Source organism: Adiantum capillus-veneris, chromosome 14 (assembly GCF_014529385.1).
Source record: "Adiantum capillus-veneris isolate H3 chromosome 14, ASM1452938v2, whole genome shotgun sequence".
Taxonomy (NCBI): domain Eukaryota; kingdom Viridiplantae; phylum Streptophyta; class Polypodiopsida; order Polypodiales; family Pteridaceae; genus Adiantum; species Adiantum capillus-veneris.
This window is the reverse complement of record NC_140944.1, coordinates 132,982,363-133,001,428: the sequence shown is the minus strand read 5'-3', so window position 1 is coordinate 133,001,428 and position 19,066 is coordinate 132,982,363. Positions and strand designations below refer to the sequence as shown.

The following is a 19,066-nucleotide window of genomic DNA, read 5'->3' as shown; positions in this document are numbered from 1 at the left end:
TCTACATGAAACAACCAGAAGGTTTTGTGATAAAGCCTGAGAAGCCAACACGCGCAGAACTGGTGTGTAGACTCAAGAAAACTTTGTATGGATTAAAGCAAGGCTCAAGGCAATGGTACATCAAGTTTGATAAGTACATTTAGTCCCAAGGTTACGTCGGAGCCAAGAGGATCACTGCTTGTACACAAAGAGGTTGAACGATGGTTCCCTCATCATTCTGATTTTGTATGTGGATGATATGCTCATAGCCGGGAAGTCAAAAGATGAGATTGCACTTCTCAAGGATGCCTTAAGCAAGCAGTTTGCTATGAAAGATTTGGGCGATGCACATCACTTTCTTGGTATGCGTATCAAGAGAGATCGCAAACGTGGTATACTTGAACTTTCGCAGGAAGAGTATATTCACAAGGTCTTGCAACGTTTTAATATGCAAGGGGGGAAAGCATTGAGTACTCCAATGGTTGCGTACGAAAAACTTAGCAAGCATGATTGTCCCAAATCGGATGCTGAAAAGGCAAAGATGACAAAGGTGCCATATTCTCCGGCAGTTTGCAGTCTTATGTTCGCCATGGTTAGCACACGGCCAGACATTGAATATGCAGTGGGAGTGGTCAGCAGGTTTATGGCAAATCCAGGCAGAAAGCATTGGGAAGCAGTGAAGCACATCTTGAGATACATCAAGGGCTCAGCTAGCAAGTGCTTACGCTTTGGGAACAGTGATGCATCCATAGTTGGATACACAGTTTCGCATTATGCGCGTTGTGTGGACACTAGGCGATCCACATTTGGCAACGTTTTCTTGTTTGCTGGAGCGACAGTTTCCTGGAGATCATGTATCTAGAATTGCACTCTGTCTTCCACCAGTGAGCTAGAGTATGTTGCAGTTTCCAGTTCCAATAAGGAAGCTGTGTGGTTATCTCGTCTAGTGGGAGACCTTGGTATACACCAGACTCCAGTACTACATTGTGACAGTCAGAGTGCGATTGTGTTAGAAAAGAACCCCGTGTTTCACTCCAAGTTGAAACACATAGAGGTCAGGTATCATGCAGTACGGGATATTTTGGCTAGCAAATGCATTGAGTTAGTCAAAGTTCACACGGATGAAAACCCAGCGGATGCTCTAAATGATGGGCGTACGGTGAAGCTACAGTCATGCTTCACGTTTGTACAATTGTACATAATAGCCCCTTCATTCTTTAGCCACTTGGGCCACATTGGCCTTCAAGTGGGAGATTGTTGAGTTAGAGGCCCGTGGCCCGTGGCCGGTTATGGCCGGACGCCCGCCCTATTGTATTCTTTGGTTATATTGAGAATAAGGAGAAGAGAGACAACACTCTCTAATGCTCCACCATATGCTGTTTTTGCTCCATCCCCTTCCCCTTCTCTCCTTCCCTCTCTTGCACTCTCTGCATCCGCATCCACATCTGCAGTCCAGATTCGACTAGACTAGGCTAGACCTGACTAGACTAGGCTAGACACTGCTAGACCACTCTTGCCAGATTGGGGCGAGTGACTAGACTACACAGCTAGACCATGATGAGTGACTAGACCACTCAGCTCGAGCAGGACGAGAGACTAGACCAGCTGGTTGAAGGCTAAGGTGGACTAGACCAGCTAGACCAAGCTGGTCGAGGTGAAGCTGGACCAGACCAGCAGACTGGCACAAGCGAGGAGCTTAAACCAGCTAGCTCCTCGACCTTTCCGGTCAACGGAGTGAGACTTTAGTTGAGGTCCCACCGGGCGTGCCGAAAATGAGAGCACCTGTAGCAGGAAAAGTGTGTCGTGCTCTCTACAGTGGGTGCTCCTTAGTGCAATATGTGTGAAATTTCATTTCAACAAAAAGAAAACACAACACAGCAATGGACTAGAAACTCAAGACACAACAGTCGACTCAAAACACCATGGAACTCGACTAACTCATGGAACCAGTACAAACTCTGGCTGGCAGCACACTGAGCTCCAAGCCCAGGACTCACAGGTACAATGGGGTCAAGGCTCCAATGTGCAGGGATAGCGCAGATGTGCAGTGCTGGACTCTAAGACACAAGACTCAAGATGCTCTATCATAGAAAGTAAAATGATGTGTAATATCCAATCACTAGAACCAACTACAAATATATACAATCATATGGAGCCACTAACGGCTAACAAAATATCTCAGTCCAGCCAAGTTTATCTCCAAACTTTGGTGGTGGTGATCTGGCCACAAGGTCTACGAGACCACCACCCATATCACTCACATGTCACTGCCCAAGCGAGAGTCCGTCCAGTGTAAACTCCAGACCAACTATAACTAACTGCCTGTTCTGTGTAAGTGATACTGTAGCCCTGCTACATCTACATGCACCATTTAAGGAGACACTCTGGATAACTTGAAACGTATGGGTGACCTCTCTGATGCCCCGACCAAATGTATCATCTGCCCTTGGGGGGATTGTAGCAAACAAATTAACTTAACCTCTTAAGGCAGTACAGCTCAAGGCATACCTGCCCTGCCTAACAATGCCTTTCAAGATTGAATTTTCATTAGTGTTCTGTTAGACAGATCGTGCCTTCGATTTCAAGTCTAAATAACTTTTACTTCATTGCAGGGTGGTCCCAATTTCTTATTTTGTCATAAGGGAACGGAAACTGGACAGTATGCAGAATGTGCAGCAGCCTATGGGTAAAATTTTCACGTCCTAATGTTCTTGCTGAATGCAATCCATTTGTGTTATCTGATGGGCATAGTACCTTGATTCACAATACACAAGCTATTTGAGAGTATAATCTTTCATAAACATCTCATTTAGTTTTTTTCTATTGGGGAAAAACAGAACGGTGTAAGTATGTACAATATAGTCTCATAGGTCACTAGAACAGCCTGACTCTATGGGACAGTACTTCATATATACAAGGAGAAGTACGCTAACTCTGCAGTATGAAACAACATGTTGGCCAATAGTGCCACTTCAATCTCTCTGTGACTTATCTAAAATGTATGAAAGTCTGCCCCCAATCTCTGGAAAACTGAAAGGCCACTGCATAGATACCCTTGATGAGCCAACAGACAACTCGAACCAAACCATTGCAAGCATTTCTGCAATAAGGTAAGCATTTCTAAAACATGCATATAGGGAGCCTTTGAAATACAACAAGGAGTGATACTCACAACGGTCGAGAAATCTGATCTCTCGGTCCTCTGTGTTTGTCTGTGCTTTCTGCCAATAGTCACCAGCATAAAGACCGGGTCTGTGTCCTTCCTTCAAAATTAAGGTGTAATTCAATGCATGTGAAAGCAAAGACCAAGATATTGATACTTATTTGACCAATGCAGCTGAAGGCTCATGTGCTTTGGTTAGGGAAAGGCTGTGTGCCCGAGGACAGCTCCAAGTATGGTGTGTTTGAGGGACTCAGGCATTCACCAATGATGCTGATACAGGTAAAATAATTACCAGCGCTCATAGCCCCCCATATGTGCAACCAGTCACATGAAGTACATCAAACTATAAGATACATGGGCCTCTTGAATGTGAGTCCAAGACCAGCTCTCATAGCCCAAGGCAACATGCGCAACCAGTCACATGAAGTACATTAAACTATGAGCTACATGGGCCTCTTGAATGTGAGTCCAAAACCTACGACATGCGATAGCCTCACAGATAACCATTCCCAGATTCGTGCTGGTCGTGTGATGCTGATGTACCAAAACATGTGTACGGTTGTACAGTAAATTACTTCACGCTTTCGTATGGGCAAATGCAGTATATTACAATTCATATCACATGGTTTAGATTCATAGAGTGTATTTTTAAATTATCTTAAGCACCATTCGATGTTGTATGGTGTGTTGTACTGTATGATCCTACAGTACGGCCGTAGGATGCGCCGCATTTGTACGATATGGGCATTTCTACAGCGTACGGAAACTTTCATTACCAAGGCCTGGACGTCAAGGTTCTACTAGGAAGGCATGATCGCTCACATGACATTTGCAGTTTTTTAATCAGAGTCTGTAGCTGAAAGCCAAGCGCCAAAAACTGAACTTTTTCCTAGGAGTCTACTTACCAACGAATTCACCAGTATATATCTCTCCTAAATTGGTACCATGCAAAAAGAAAGAGGATGTTGCTGTGACACTCTCTCAGACAGTATACAAAAGAGACAGACTCTGCCTGTTTCAAAATTTAGCTAAAGCCACATACCAATATACAACCATTGATGAGAAAACCCCTCAAGTTCTCCATAGAACACTAAGCTGAGGGGGTAAACCAATGGATCAGTACAGGTATCAATAGAGAGGGAGGGAAGGAAGGTGAAGAGGCTGATGATTCTAGCACGGTGTTGCACAAACCTGCCCAAGACATACTCTAGCCCCAAGTGGTACAACTCTGCCAAGATGACATCCTCTGATAATTCCCCCGACTAACTAGTGGCACTCACCACCTGGACAGCATAAAGCTGGACCACAATTTACACCAATAACAACAGCCCATACTGAAAATTTTTCAAGGGCCATACACAACAAGCTCTGATTCTCTCATTCATACAGAGAGATGGAGGCTGCAAATTTTCTTCTTTTCCTTATTCTTCTTCTTCACTTTTCTAATCTAACATACAAAACGGGTTATGTAATTCATATATAGGCAAGTGGGCATTTGATCTAATCTGTTTACAAGTGGTAATCAGGCTGGCTACAGCGTCAGAAATAGGCCACCAGCAGACTCATTTTTATGAAGGTGCTTAGATGTTTTATTCTTGTGATCAGTTTGACGGACTCTATGGAGAATTGTCGAGGCATTGCTGTGGTCGATATTATTGGTACTGAAAGCTTTGGCTTAGCGTGCGGAAATTGGCAGGTACCACTGTATTGGAAAGGATTAGCATTCGATCAAGTTTATTGTTGTGAGAACTTGAATCACATAAAATCATGGAAACGGCAGGTAACTCTAATGCTGTATAAGAAACTCCTACTGGGTGAGAATTTGTAGCACATTCGCTTTGAAAGAAGTGATTTAAACAACAGAAACATGACATTGACTAAGTGTCCTAAGTGAATTAGCACAGTTTTGTAAAAGCATTGTAAGTTTTGAAGCTTGATTCTCCACAACTTATTTCTGGCAACATATGCAGCATTTTATGATTCTTGGTTGATGATATACAGGGGCCCCACCGACTTTTTGTACCATCTGGTCCAGGACCGATTGGTGGTGCCACAGCACTGGGGTTTTCTGATGCCGAGTCTGCATCTGGTGGATTCAAGGACGTAGCCTCTGCTGAGATGGCCAAGCCATCACCTATTCGTACGGTCATTGCAGCAGATTTTGATAATGACGGGTTTGAAGAGCTTTTCTTCAACAACATTGGACGCAACAACACACTTTTCCGACAGGTCAAAGCCTTTTGCACCCCAATTTGTGGTTGTCAATTCAGCTGAAGTTTGTGCACCGCGTTTCTTTCTTTTGATCACTTCAAAGCTCTTTTAAATCCTTTGACAAATTGATTTGAGTACTTGTTTTAAAGGAGTATCTGCATGCAGTGCAGTGCAGGCTGCTGGGTTGAAGCTGATATAGGTGATGCATTAGAGACAAATGGATTGGGAACTGGTGCTGCTGTTGCAGACATTGATAATGATGGATGCCTTGAGCTACTCATGTGAGATATTATGACGCTTTTGTATGCAAGTTTTAGATATGCATTCAAGAGATCAAATGCAATGAGACTTGGCTTTACTTTATGCAGTGCACATGGCGAGACACGACCTCAGCCTCTATCCTTCTTCAAACCAATGAAGAATAGCAATTCGTGGATGCGTGTCATGCCGCTCACAAAGCAGGCAAGCTTTTGATATTTCTGTTGCCAAGCCTTTCACCTTGTTTGAACTCCTTATTCGACTAGAGTTTTGGTGGTTTTGGATATAGGGTGCTCCAGCTCGCGGGGCATCTGTCCGGCTTACTGATGAAACTGGTCGAACACAGAAGCGTGTCATAGACGCGGGAAGGTAAGGATCAATTCTAAGCCATTGTTCATGCCTATGTTGGCCTTTAAGCATTGACGAGTTCATGGTGTTCATGTGGACTTCGCAACGTCACACAGTGGGTACCTTTGCTGCATGGAGGTGAGCTTGATTCCTTGATCTTCCACATGCATCAGCTAGCATCGATTTCATGCTCATTTATTCTGGGTTCTTCTGCAGCCGATCGCTCATTTCGGATTGGGCCAGCTCCATGGACCTGTTGACTTGCGTGTCAGCTGGCCGGATGGGGCATCTGTCACTGTTGAAGGAGTTGAGACCAAGCAAGTTCTAACATTATCACATCCCCATGCGGTTGCAGCAGTATCTGCCTGATATTCCCCTGAAAGGGCTGCAGGTTTTAAGTACGTCAGTCGGAATCTGCTCGAAATAGGCCTCTATGTTACTGTTTTTGACTATGTGTTGATGTCAGTATCATTGAAAGATCTTCGAAAGCGACTCCAGTACGCAAGCATGTCAGTCGGCATCCACAAGATGATACCTACCCAGGTTTCTGCTTTCAGCAATGTAAGTAGACAAGGTTTATGAACCTTGGACTCAAACGACTCCTTAGGTTCCTTAACAGCATTGTCACCTGATTTTTACCTGGTGCAAATGCAGCAAATCTCTTCACTTTGAACGCACGATGGGAACAGAACAGTGTCCACGCCGGACTGCTTCAGCATTCGATGGAGGGCGGGAATATCATCCAGAAATGAAGGCAAATAAATTCACTCTTTCAAAGGCAGCTGCAGTAAAAATTTGGGAATTGAGATGCAGAAAGGGCTCAACATCGAAAAGCAGCAAGTCACTTGTTTCTCTTCCACATCAATAGCTTTGTGGAATGCTATAATTCTATACTACCGGAAGAGAACACAAGCATGTTCATAGTTTTTGTAAACACATTTATAATTTGTGTCACATTTCTTTTATAATGTTGTCTTCTGGATATTCAGAGAATGTGTAAATTTCTATACCATGCAAAATTCTCATAAATACCTAATACTCTCCAGTGTATGAAGGAACAAGTCTCGCAATAAAACAGTTTGGGAGTGGATGATCTAGGAATTTGTATGGACAGGAAGCTATTTAAAGGCTTTCAATGTAAGATTTTTTAGAAGTTAAGGACAGATGCACATTCCTCGCTGAGCGCACAAGCTTGAATTGAGTTGTCTAAATTCATTGCTGTGTAGTCATTAAGTTCCAATTTTTGAGCACCAGGTACATCTTGGATTTTGAAACTTTATACATCATACCAACTTTAACTTTTGTAATCCTTAATTCTGAAATTCAAGAAGTACTTATTCCTATCGTTTCTCCATTTTCTTCTTTCCTCGTGTCTCTACTCGTCAATTATTTTGAGTATTGTCAAATTGTGTTACACTTAAAGGTACTTGTCAAATGTCGAGCCTCATCAAGAATCGTCGTATTTTAATGCTCCCAAAGAAGCTTTTGCTCAATGTTAAGAGCAAGCCAAAACAGTTTGCAATATGCTTGTCTTTAAGATGTTGCATACTTTTACTTTCCCAAATTTGCATAGTGAGGACATGTCATGGTTTCTTGTGCATACATGTTCGATGTCCTTGTCTTCTCTATTGTCTTGGTCAGCATTCAAGACTGAACATCAACTCTTTCAGAGGCTTTATGTCATTGGGAATGCCACCAACTCTTCGAAGGGGGCTTTATCCTTATAGGGAAAAGTAATAGTGGAAAAGTTTTAGGATAGTTCTATGCCATCCCAATCCCTTAATAAATGAAAGGAAAAGGAGGTAAAGCCTTCACATCCGAGGCCTGTTGATAAATATGGCTATGATATGCACTCTTCGGTATGATATGGATGCCCACACAGATATTATGTACTCTTTAGTATTATCTCGATGCCCCACACAAAACCCTCTGGCAGATGGCAATTTGAGAGCGAGTCTTCTTCCGTAGGCAAATGTCCTCTAGATACATAGATGCCAGATATCCTACATTGTTTGATCCAGTAGTTGTAAACAACACGGGATAAAACTTACAACACCTTGTACTTCAGAATATAGTTTTTTCCGGATCTATCGATCAGGGAACCCTACTACTGGACCCATCCGAATCTGCTTCAACTATGGTTGGGTTTTTTGGGCTTCCCAAGTGATTAAAAAAACCACTATCTATTTTGAGACACAGTCACGAGCGATTGTCCTTGTTATGTTCTATGATAAATGATCATGGATTGAGCTAGTTTTCAATTTGAATAAAACTCAAATATAGTGGCATTTAGCTATAGTCCATTGGAATTAAAACTCTAGATTAGAGATAAGCCTTGATATTATGGTTAATTTTTAAAGTCTAATATTAGACTTGCAGTTAAATTTGAGTTCTGATCTTTCCATATGCAAAGATTGGCTTAATTAAGAGCTACAATAAGCTCTTAAGTAAAAAATAATGAGCTTTGGGATTGAGAGTCCAATCCTCAATTTCAAAATAGCTCATTGCAAACATGTGTTTCTGCGCTTAAGACATTGGGTAGGGGAGATCAATCTCTGCATCCAAAGTAGTTAAAAGTAAAAGATTGTTTCATTTATGCATAGCACTTGGGGTCTCCCTAGAGACAGATATGCTCGATTAGCACTAGAATCTTCACGAAAGCTGGCATTGCAAGGAAATAGATCATGTTGGTATGCAGAGATGGCATCTTGGTTTCAGTTACATGACTTTAGTACGGATCGGCTACCCCCATTTCAGTACTCTTTGGATGCACCCTCCATCTCCCTCACTAGGGCAGAGATTACTAGGCTCATCAGATAGGACTTGATTCAGCTGGATACGAAGAGGACATGGATACAACCTACACATGAGCTAGGTACGAAGATGACTTTCTATAGAGAGCATCTTCTCCAACTCACAGAGGATGGTTTTGTGATCAGACCAGGATACATGGACACTCATCTATCCCACGAGATACGATGTGTATTGGTCAGACACACACATCCTCACATCAGCTAGAGATCGAGACAGGTAGATTTAGAGGAGTACCCGCTGAGTCCAGGATTTGTCAGGTGTGCCAAATAGACAGAGCTACATTACATATGTCACTACCCAGTATACTACGAGATACGAGGCTGCTTTCACTGTCTATTTAGAGAGGGGTTTGGGCCACTCTCTAGAGTCATGAGATACCAGGACCAAAGATGCTCGGATTATACTTACTGGAGATTCGCAAACACAGAGAGGACCTCTTGAAGAGGGGCACGATGAGAGAGATCTAGCAACAGGGGAAGATTACAGATTTCTTTCAGTCTCACAGACAGAGGGTCCAAGCAGCCCCAACAACATAACAACACCAGAGGCACCAGAGGCATACTGCTTGATCGGGCGAGAGTTGGGGCGGTCCCGTTGCCCAGGGATGAGGAGGCACTCTTGACATCGACGCAGACTGCGAGCGACAGATGATCAATACCATGCGTAGAGTGCCTACCTTGGAGGACATTGAATCTCTATAGCCTTTTGGATACTGATGTATATGTATATGATGCCTCGACTGTCAAAGAGCTCCATTGTATCAGCTCACCCTTTGTATTCCCCTTGTATCAGCTTTCACCCCACCCCTACCCACTATTTTCTTTTCAGTTCTTTTCAGCTTACGGAAGATGGTTTTGTGATGAGACCCAAATACATGGATACCCACTTGTCTCATGGGATACGATGCGCTCTTGGCCAGTTACGCACGTCTTCTCACCAGCTGCTGAGGATTGAGACTGGGAGATACAACGGAGTACCAGGCAGAGGTCAGGACATGCCCCTTGTGTGACATGGAACCTGAGACAGAGCTGCATTATACATGCCGCTGCCCCGTCTACTACGAGATACGAGGCCGCTTCCATTGCTTGTTCAGAGAGGGTTTTGGACCACTCTCAAGAGTCATGGGATACAAGAATCAGAGATGCCTAGGTTTGTTCTTGCTCGAGTTGTGCAGACACAGAGATAGCCTGATGAATGGCGAGGCTAGCCAGTCTCAAAGATGGATCACAAACTTCTTCAGAGCAGACACGGGACAGCCGCAAGAACCACTCCCACAGCAGAGCTCCCCCTCGTCCCACACCAGAGGCACACTGATCGACCGAGCGATTGAACTGGGGAAATCCAAGCGCCCACGACTGCGGAGGACTACACAGCATTGACGGAGGCTACGTCAGAAGATTCGGAGCATGCTGGCCAGGCATGCACGACGCCCTGTCAGACTACTAACCATGGAGGAAATCGATAAGATTTGCCAACCACCGATGCTAGATCTCTTGTGATTTAGCTATCCCAACAAGTCGCCCATTTTTTGCTTAGTTTTAGCTTAGTTTTTTGCTTAGTTCACATTGACCGATCTAGGATCCCATAGTATATATCTTTGTTTTGTATTGTGGCTTTGTTATTTTGTTACTCTGACTTTGTATCAGATCCACCACCTTGTAACTTTCTGGTCTCATAGGTCACTATGGCCTTTTGAAGACGTCAATATAACATTTTCATTTCATTTGTTACATCTCTCTCTCTCTCTCTCTCTCTCTCTCTCTCACACACACACACACACACACACACACACATACATTTAAATGCACATAGGTCAGTTTATAGTACCTCCAAGTATGAGTTTGCACTCAAATAATAAGGCAGTTTTAAGCATGTGAGCATGCCATTGCTGCGTGTGAGTTGGACATTCCAAAACAAAGGATATACATACATAAACATAAATTGACATTTGCATCCAAGTGCAAGAGTCTAGTTAAGAGAATATTTAGAAACTCCCAATATTTTGGTCATGTTGTGGAGGGTGAATTGGTCAAAAGACAAGTGGTTGAGGAGTATACTTAGCATTTGGGAGGTTAAATGGCCAAGCACGATGAAGATAATCACTTGGAAGGTGTTGTGGGGGCTATCCCAAACTGAGAATAAGATTCTTGCTAGAGGGATTGGTCCATATGCTTGCTCTGGGTGCAAAGCAACTTTAGAGGATCCCCTGCATTTGTTTAAAGACTAGTGAGGGTATTGTTAACCAAATTGTGCTAGATTTTCTTCTTGTGTTGGATGCACTATAGCCTTAGATGGCTAGATCAATTGTCAAAAATATCCTCTTATCGATACAATGTTACTTTTTTGAAAAGGATCGGTTCTGCTAGCGACTATTGACACATCATTGAAGGAGAAGACAATCCCTTGGAAAAAGTATAAGAGTGTGCCATCGTAAAATTTTGTAGGCCATAGTCATATCAAAGAGAAATATCTTCAGCTAACATGAGTCCCATATGCCGCTCATACCCTCAATCTTCTATTCAAAGATCTTGGAAAGATATCTTTCATAAAGTAGAAATTTACTAAATGCTAATCATGTGGCCATGTTAATACAAGAGCATCATTTTATTCATGCTCTTGAGACAAAGCCACTCTCAAAGAATCTCCAGATCTTGTGTGCCACTCAGTTTGCTACAACTTTTTATGTTTTCTCCATATTACAAGAAGTTAAGCTAGCGCTTGGCGAGACCATGGAAGATGGTTTTTTGGGATGTGGCTAGAGAAATATCCTAGCTACCAAGATGGTGCTAGCATATATAAACTAGTGCAATCCCCCATCTTCTAGCAAGATGTGGAGAAGTTTATGGGTGTAAAGAAGCCAATTGTGGATCTTCTTTGACTTGTGGACAAAGGCAGTTTTGTATTTGGCAAGGTGTATCAGTATATGCCTAAGGCCATTCAAAAGTCAAGGGACAATAATTGCTACAATGCTAGGGGAAAGAAATTTTACTTTACTTTCATGCTAATTTTAGATGCATGCATCACTTTACAGGGCTACATTTGTATTGGATATAAAGAGGATGGTCATATCAATTTGGAGTATTGCTCCACCATTGGCAATCTTATCAATCCTCACCACATCCTGACCTTGACTGGATTATCTACTTCAACGATGTGGAAAACCTTCTGCACTGAAGAGAAGGTGTTGAAGTTATATTATCTCCAAATGGTAGAATGGCTAGATTAGCTCTACATATGTATTTAGGTCCATTTTTAGTCTTTTGGACCTATTTTGATCAACTTGTCTTATTATCTCTTCCATTATTGAGTTATTGATCTTGCGTCATTCTCCTTGTTCTCTCCATGCTCTTGTGTGTGTCGCTCTTTCCTTGCCTCATTCCTTTACGGAAAAGTGGCCTTTCATCGGCAAGTGAACTACACAAATAGAATTGGAAGATGTCATGCCTAGGGTAAGACCGAGCAGGCCAAGGGCTAGGACGGACATGTGATCAAGGGGTGCTATATGTTAGCAAGCTATAAGTCTATATGTAGCAAGGTTGGGTGGAAAGTTGCATGGTCCAATCCCCATTGATCTCATATTGGTATCAGAGAGTTTAGGGGAGAGGGAAGCTATGGAGGAGGGGGAAGCAGTCATGGAGGTGGTGGACTTGCATGGCTATGCATGCTCTCTCTCTCTCTCTCTCTCTCTCTCTCTCTCTCTCTCTCTCTCTCTCTCTCTCTCTCTCTCTCTCTCTCTCTCTCTCTCTCTCTCTCTCTTCATGGAGGAGGGCAAGCCAAGCATGGGCCCAGAAAGGCATGTGGGCTCGACAGTGCGTGCAAGAAGGTCCCCTTATACAAGAAAGGAGCTCGCAGTGAGCTGCAAAAATGAACACCGTGCTAGTGTTGAAAGGGATCACCATGGCATGGGTGGAAGTTTCATCACTCCATCAAAGGCGACTAGGGCCTGTAGCAAGTGGCACGAGTGGTTTCTCTGTGCCTAGACGTTTTCCGCCATCCCTGCCTTCTCAGAGATCGTTTTTTTTTTCACATGGGCCACCACAACAAGGTCACCCTTTTTAGGGTTTTTGTTCTTTTAATCCCAAGGGAGTGTGCCCACGCGGCACACCCCGCTCACCCTTCCTCTTCAAGCATGAGCAGGGTAAGCTCCCATGATAAAACGTAGCGAGCAAAGTTTGTTGCAGAATCTTGGTAACTGCATAAAATTTCAGAAATATGCAGAGAAATTCCAGCACTTGGATCAAAGCCATGCAAGACTGCGAGGAGCCTTCATCAACACGGTGTCGATTTTTTAAGGATCAAAGGTCATGCAAGACACATACGGGGAGCCTTTAGCTCACACAAAGGTAATGCATGGATTCTTGAGAAATCGTGCAAGATGAACAAGGGTTAAATGCGAAGCAAGGTTTCACAGTTATTGACGATCAAGGTAATTGACAAGAGATGCTTAGTTGAAACTTGGAGCTAGGAGTTTCAAATAGTAAAAAGAAAGTATACAACAAAGCGGACAGGGCTCCGGCTAGTATGGCCGATAAAATCATAAATTTTACACTTTTCATGGAGGTTTACCCGGGCACGCTAGCACACGACCATGTGAGGATGATGAAGGTCTTCAAGGCCGCATGTACGGGCCATGCAAAGCAGAATATAGAGTTGGCAAGGCGCCGAAGGTTGAGGAAAAAGTGTCAAGATGTAAGTATGGTTGATTATAAGGGCAGACAAGAATCGACAGGTTTGGAAATTTAGGTAAGAATACGTGAAGATAGTAAGTCTACATCAACAAGGAAAATGAGTTGGTGTCTTTTCTTCATGGTTTAGTAACGAAATCAAGACGATGACAATATGCAAGGCATTTTGTTGAGTACAATCACACCATGGACATCATGTATGCCATTTCATTTATGTGGATTTAGTAATCCATTTATGAATTTATTTTACAAGATTTTATGGATGGAAAAGTTGAAAATTAAAAATTTGATGCAAAGGGAAGGCCTGTTGCTAGTTCTGATCATGAGTACAAAGGCATGGTTCGTAGGCACTTTTTGACCTAAATGTAGTCAGAAATGGTCATGGTTAACCTATTGTCATCAAAACATATCCAACGGACTTTCAAGGGTCAATACAAGCAATATTGTCCAACTCAAGTAGGCTTTATCTGTGGAAGTACTGTAGATATTGTATGCTTATAGTACGGCATCCGACTCAACAAGGTCGATAACCGACCTAATACATCGGTGATGTTTTAACTAGGGAGCAAGGCTCCGTACAAGGATGCTCACAGACTGGCTTCTATACTAAGTTGGACATTATCTCTTTGATATGTCTTCTTTCTGCTATTAAGCGGAGGGAAAAATCAAGGCTTCCTGGAGCACATCTCCATATGTATGTATATGTATTGGACATAATCACTCCAAAGCAATCACACCTTGCTAGAGTGCGGGCAAAATAAGCACACGAAGTATATTGAAAGCACAATCATGTCACAGGATGCTACGACTTTTAATGTGGTTACAACAACTCGATAAGTACCTTAAATTTGAGTTTCATTTTTAAACGTACTCCATCTTGCAAGATTTCCTACAATGCCAACTTGACTAGAAAATGTTGCTTCAGTCAATTGGAGTTTGGCAAGTAGATGACATTCGATAGCTTATCTTCAGGCGCTATCTCTTTAATATTGGGTAATCTATGATTCTCAATAAGATGCATGATTTGGCAAGGCATTTCCTCTATGAAAGATCGACAATGTCGATTTTGTTTTGCTTTGACATTTGTGTGTCAACCCGAGCACCTGTTAGCTAAGAGAAATTACGCTCAGTTGTGTCTCATCTCCTCGATGAACTTATGCAAAGCAAGGCTTCAACTTTGGGGCATTTTTCCTAGAAGCTTTGAGAGTTTAGAATATGATAGTAGCATACGAACTTGTGAAAACTTGGCAACATGTCTACTTGCTTTTTATTAGAGGTCATTATGAACCAAGATCTGAGGGCATACAAGATACATCCAACAACTTTGCTAGAATACATGGCTACAAGCCACATTCTAGCAAAGACAACTACTTGCTAGGGGCGACAAGGTTAGACAATTTCAAGTTCTACTTGTATTTCTATCTTTAGCATTTCATTTGAAAAAGATTTCTCTGCTGTGCAAAGCAAAGTGCTTTGAGAGATTTACTGCAAGGAAAAGATTCTATTCCGTGCCATTGTATTATCCATTGATGAAGGATAATGGCACACATGTTTGGCAATAAGAGGATATAAGCTCACAGCTATGGTTTGCAATGACCAACTGTGATGTATCCATGCCCGTACACATCGTGCAAGGCATGTATGACAACTGCTCACATTGTGGAGACCATCATTCAAGGCAAGAACTTATCACACTATTTTTCTAATATGCATGCATAGCATGCTAGTATTGTGGACTTATTTCACTAAAGTATGATTTACGCTTCCCCTATAACATTAGCTACTTTGTTAAAAAAGAGTTGAGGCTGGTATATCTCTTTGTGATCGTTGTATATGACTACAACGACGGGTAATTTTTGTGCACAAGGTGCTGACAATAGAACTAATACTTTTTGTGGATAGCAAGTAGGCATGGCCTCGCTATCAAGGAAATAATTCATGGACAACATGAATAGACTAAGAGAGCTTCAAAGTAGGTGATCTCTTGTTTGAACACTCAAGAAACTTTAGGATGACTACCTTATTTGGGGTGTTGATAATTTTTCTCTTCTATTCATGGAGAGATAGGATTCCTTCAAAGTCCAGTTGTGAATAAGTTTCCAAATTTGAGACAGTCTATGCTTAGTTGCAACACTGATTGTGTCTCTAGAAGTGGTAATTTTAGGGGTAGGATCCAGCTAATATACAATCACTCCTTAAGTGTTGAGGGTCACATTTTGATCTCATCACATTTGATATTTCAAGGAAAAAAGTCCACAGTCTTCCAAGGGATAATGGACAAGTTCAACTTCACAAGTTGATTTCAATCACTATTAGACATGGTAGACTGTGTTGGTCATCGTTGGCCACTAGTTTGAGCAATTTTTATATAGAGTCTAAGCAAGGGGTTTGACATTACAGATTTTAACCAAGGGATTTGGATTGCACGGGCAACACCCAGAGTTATCAGTGCAATACTACTTGTTTTTTACTAATATTTCAATTAGTGTTACTAGGCAATTTCAGGGAGGAGAGTTGGTCATGCATTTGACTACTGGTAGGTGAACACTATGTTCAACCTCTTGGTACACATATATTTGTTTTTCTTTCATTTTTGAATATTTTTTGATTAATTTTTCTAAGTAGGATGTGATAAGTGAATGCTTTGATCCATTTTTCTCTTCAAAGACATGATAAGGTCATGCAGGAGCAAAGAATTCTGGGCGGTAGTGTCCCCTATACATTTTTACATTATGCAGTTATGGATCTACATGGTAGGGTTTTGTTTGGCACATGTTGTCACAAGAGAAGCAACATGGTCTAGGAACTCATGGAGTTTGGTTTAGCCAAGTGTGGAGGGTCTTTCTCACTCATGTTGCTAAGTGTTTACAATTATCTTCAAACATAAGTTTACCTCGTACTTGATGGATGTCATTTTTTTGGACATCCTGGAGAATATGAGTCTATAGGAGGGATTGACACTGGCGCCTATTATTTCAATTATGTGTCGAGAGACAGAGTCCTTAGGTGCCGGTTGCATCCATTTGTTAGACTATTTTGAGCACATTGTATCAGGTACAATTTCAATGGCAAAAAAATTTCGGATACCTAGTAAGACTTGCTACATTTACAAGTAAAATTAAGCAACTTTAATGGATGGTTGTTTACACATGCCACCAAGTTATGTTCTGTTAATAAACAAGTTCATTTGGTACCTACATGTGATAGATTTTCACATTCTATTATGGTCCAAATATGTTAGCACGTTTTTCACATGGAAAGTATTTAGTTCTTTCCCTGTGAGCAGTGAGCACAACATTAGCCATAAGCAATGGTAAGTACGATTATGGATATGCAGGTTCAGAAATTTTTTTGCTAAATGCATGCACACTAGGTGTTATGGGCCCTAGTGTTTAGCAAAGGCTGATTTGGAGTGACATGCACATTCATGACATTAGTAGCTTCTAAAGGATTTTGCGGTATATGTGCAATATCTCTCTTAGATTAATTGTAGATCTATCAATCACCAATAGAGGTCATGGCTTGGTTTCGGTGCTTGTAGATCAGCTTAGTAGTCCAACATGGTTTTTCCTAACATGTTGATTAATCAACAATAATACAAGGAATTTTGATCCCTGTTTACCAGTCATTTGGGGGGACTATCTATAAACAATGGAGATACACATATCAATCTTGTCAATCATCTAGAGAGGACATACATATTACAAGTGTTACTTTTGTGCTAAAGGATATGATAAGCCTGTACATTAGCACCAATCAATCCAATTGGAAAGGATATCTCTCTATAGTTGGAATTTCCTTATCAGACGACAAAGCATGTTGGCAACTAAAGTTTAGCCCCTACATGTTTAAGAAAAGTTCTCAACCTCGAAACCAGTATGATAGGGTTGTTTACTTACAAGAAATGATAACAAGTCATGACTTAATCTTTGCTGATGAGTTCTATCAGCATGTTATTTTAGACACCTCTTAGTTGTGGTAACTCCTTTAAAATTCTCTAGTGAATCATAAATAGAGTTTACACACTATGTTGGATATAGACCAGTTACACAAAATAAATGCAAAGGGACAACAACCTAGAAAATCAAGAGGTTCTTCTTGATTTCATTGAAACTCATTTGAACCGTATTTCGGTCAAATGGACAGTTGGATCCATGAAGGATGCCACTGCACAAAAAATTAGTGTTCTTATGAAGATATCGCCACTTTTGTTTTCGAGGACAAAAACGCTTCTCCAAGGGGGGAGTAATGTCATGCCTCGGGTAAGACCGGGCAAGCCAAGGGTCAGGATGGACATGCGATCAAGGTGTGATATATTTTAGCAGGCTATGAGTTTATATATAGCGAGGTTGGGTGAAGAGTTGCATGGTCCAGTCCCCATTGGTCTCAGAGAAGATATGTGGCACATAGATGCCACTAATAAGATAAGTCCCTTCTAGATTAGAAGGATCATGGTGGAGAGAAAATAGGTCTCCAATGTATTGTAATGCATGTAGTTTTTGTAGCTGCATCAAGTGATGTCCATGGAGCACAACTAGCCTAACTTTGATTTTGTACCATACAAAGGAATTGAACGGATCCTTGTCATGTGGCACACATATACGTGTTTTGTAACATACACTTATCCCATGCACCCACGAAGGTGGCTATATGGGCTAATTTTAATATTACTAAAAAGCATTGGTAGAGAATAGATTCTTTTTTAGTGCCACTTTTGTTTGAGACCTAAATCTATTGTACAAATATCATTACCAATCAAATTACAATCAAAGTGGAAACCGTTTTGAACTACTTGTAATTATCTCATACTAAAAAATAGTAAGGAGTGCAATAGAATTATATTGCATCAGAACATTCTTACAAAAGTCAAAATTCACAAAAGGTCGCAAAAAGTGGATACATTTGATGTATGACCAAGAACCAAGGTTTTATTTACCATATTCATTATCTCCTCAAAGGTGTAACATGAAAATTTAACATCTATAATGCAAAATCTGGTCACAAATCTTATGGAAATGTAGTATAATTGAGAAGCATTTGTTCAGATATGGGCAATGCTGATTCATGTGAATTTCATTTAAGTTCCATTTAAGCATGTAGCCAAACCCAATGCTCAACAACAGCGAATAGAAAAGAAGGGAAACCTTCAAAACATTCATCAAGACATGGCTACTAGTACAATCTTTGAGAGCAACGAAAATGAAATAGGGTGTGGGTCTCATCTTTAGTGCACACTTGGCTCAATAGGGGTAGTGCCAACGTCACAAATCGCGTGTGTGATGGAGAAGCCTCTCCCTCGCTTGTGGGACATACATTTACCTCCACTTTGAGCGCCTTAGGACCGAGGGCTCAAACCCTACACTTTGCACGTGGTAAGCAATGATTGTTGGAAGCCACACTTGAAGTGGACACAAGATGTATTGCCCATGGTATCTCATTTAATGTTATTCACAATCCAACCAACTAGGAGTCATTGATGAGCATCTCAAAAAAAGGATTTGAAATTTTGGATATAAAAAAATGGAGACGGAGTACTTAGAGAAGGTTAAGAATGGTAGTGAGGGTATTGTTAAGCAGAGTGTGCTAGATTTTGTTCATATGTTGGATA

At 41.5% G+C, this 19,066-nt stretch overlaps 1 protein-coding gene across 1 annotated transcript in view; it reads left to right on the top strand.

Moving 5' to 3' along the window:
- LOC147443159 (uncharacterized) overlaps window positions 1–7,149 on the top strand; it is a 114,562-nt gene extending 107,413 nt beyond the window's left edge. The window contains exons 9-19 of the mRNA XM_086529070.1: window positions 2,592–2,665; window positions 4,748–4,838; window positions 5,144–5,371; window positions 5,519–5,634; window positions 5,722–5,815; window positions 5,901–5,980; window positions 6,076–6,097; window positions 6,176–6,226; window positions 6,315–6,357; window positions 6,426–6,520; window positions 6,614–7,149. Of these exons, the coding sequence (XP_086385196.1) occupies window positions 2,592–2,665; window positions 4,748–4,838; window positions 5,144–5,371; window positions 5,519–5,634; window positions 5,722–5,815; window positions 5,901–5,980; window positions 6,076–6,097; window positions 6,176–6,226; window positions 6,315–6,357; window positions 6,426–6,520; window positions 6,614–6,631 (912 nt within the window). The 3' untranslated portion in view covers window positions 6,632–7,149. The remainder of the gene's footprint in view (window positions 1–2,591; window positions 2,666–4,747; window positions 4,839–5,143; window positions 5,372–5,518; window positions 5,635–5,721; window positions 5,816–5,900; window positions 5,981–6,075; window positions 6,098–6,175; window positions 6,227–6,314; window positions 6,358–6,425; window positions 6,521–6,613) is intronic.
- The last annotated feature ends 11,917 nt before the right edge of the window (window positions 7,150–19,066 follow it).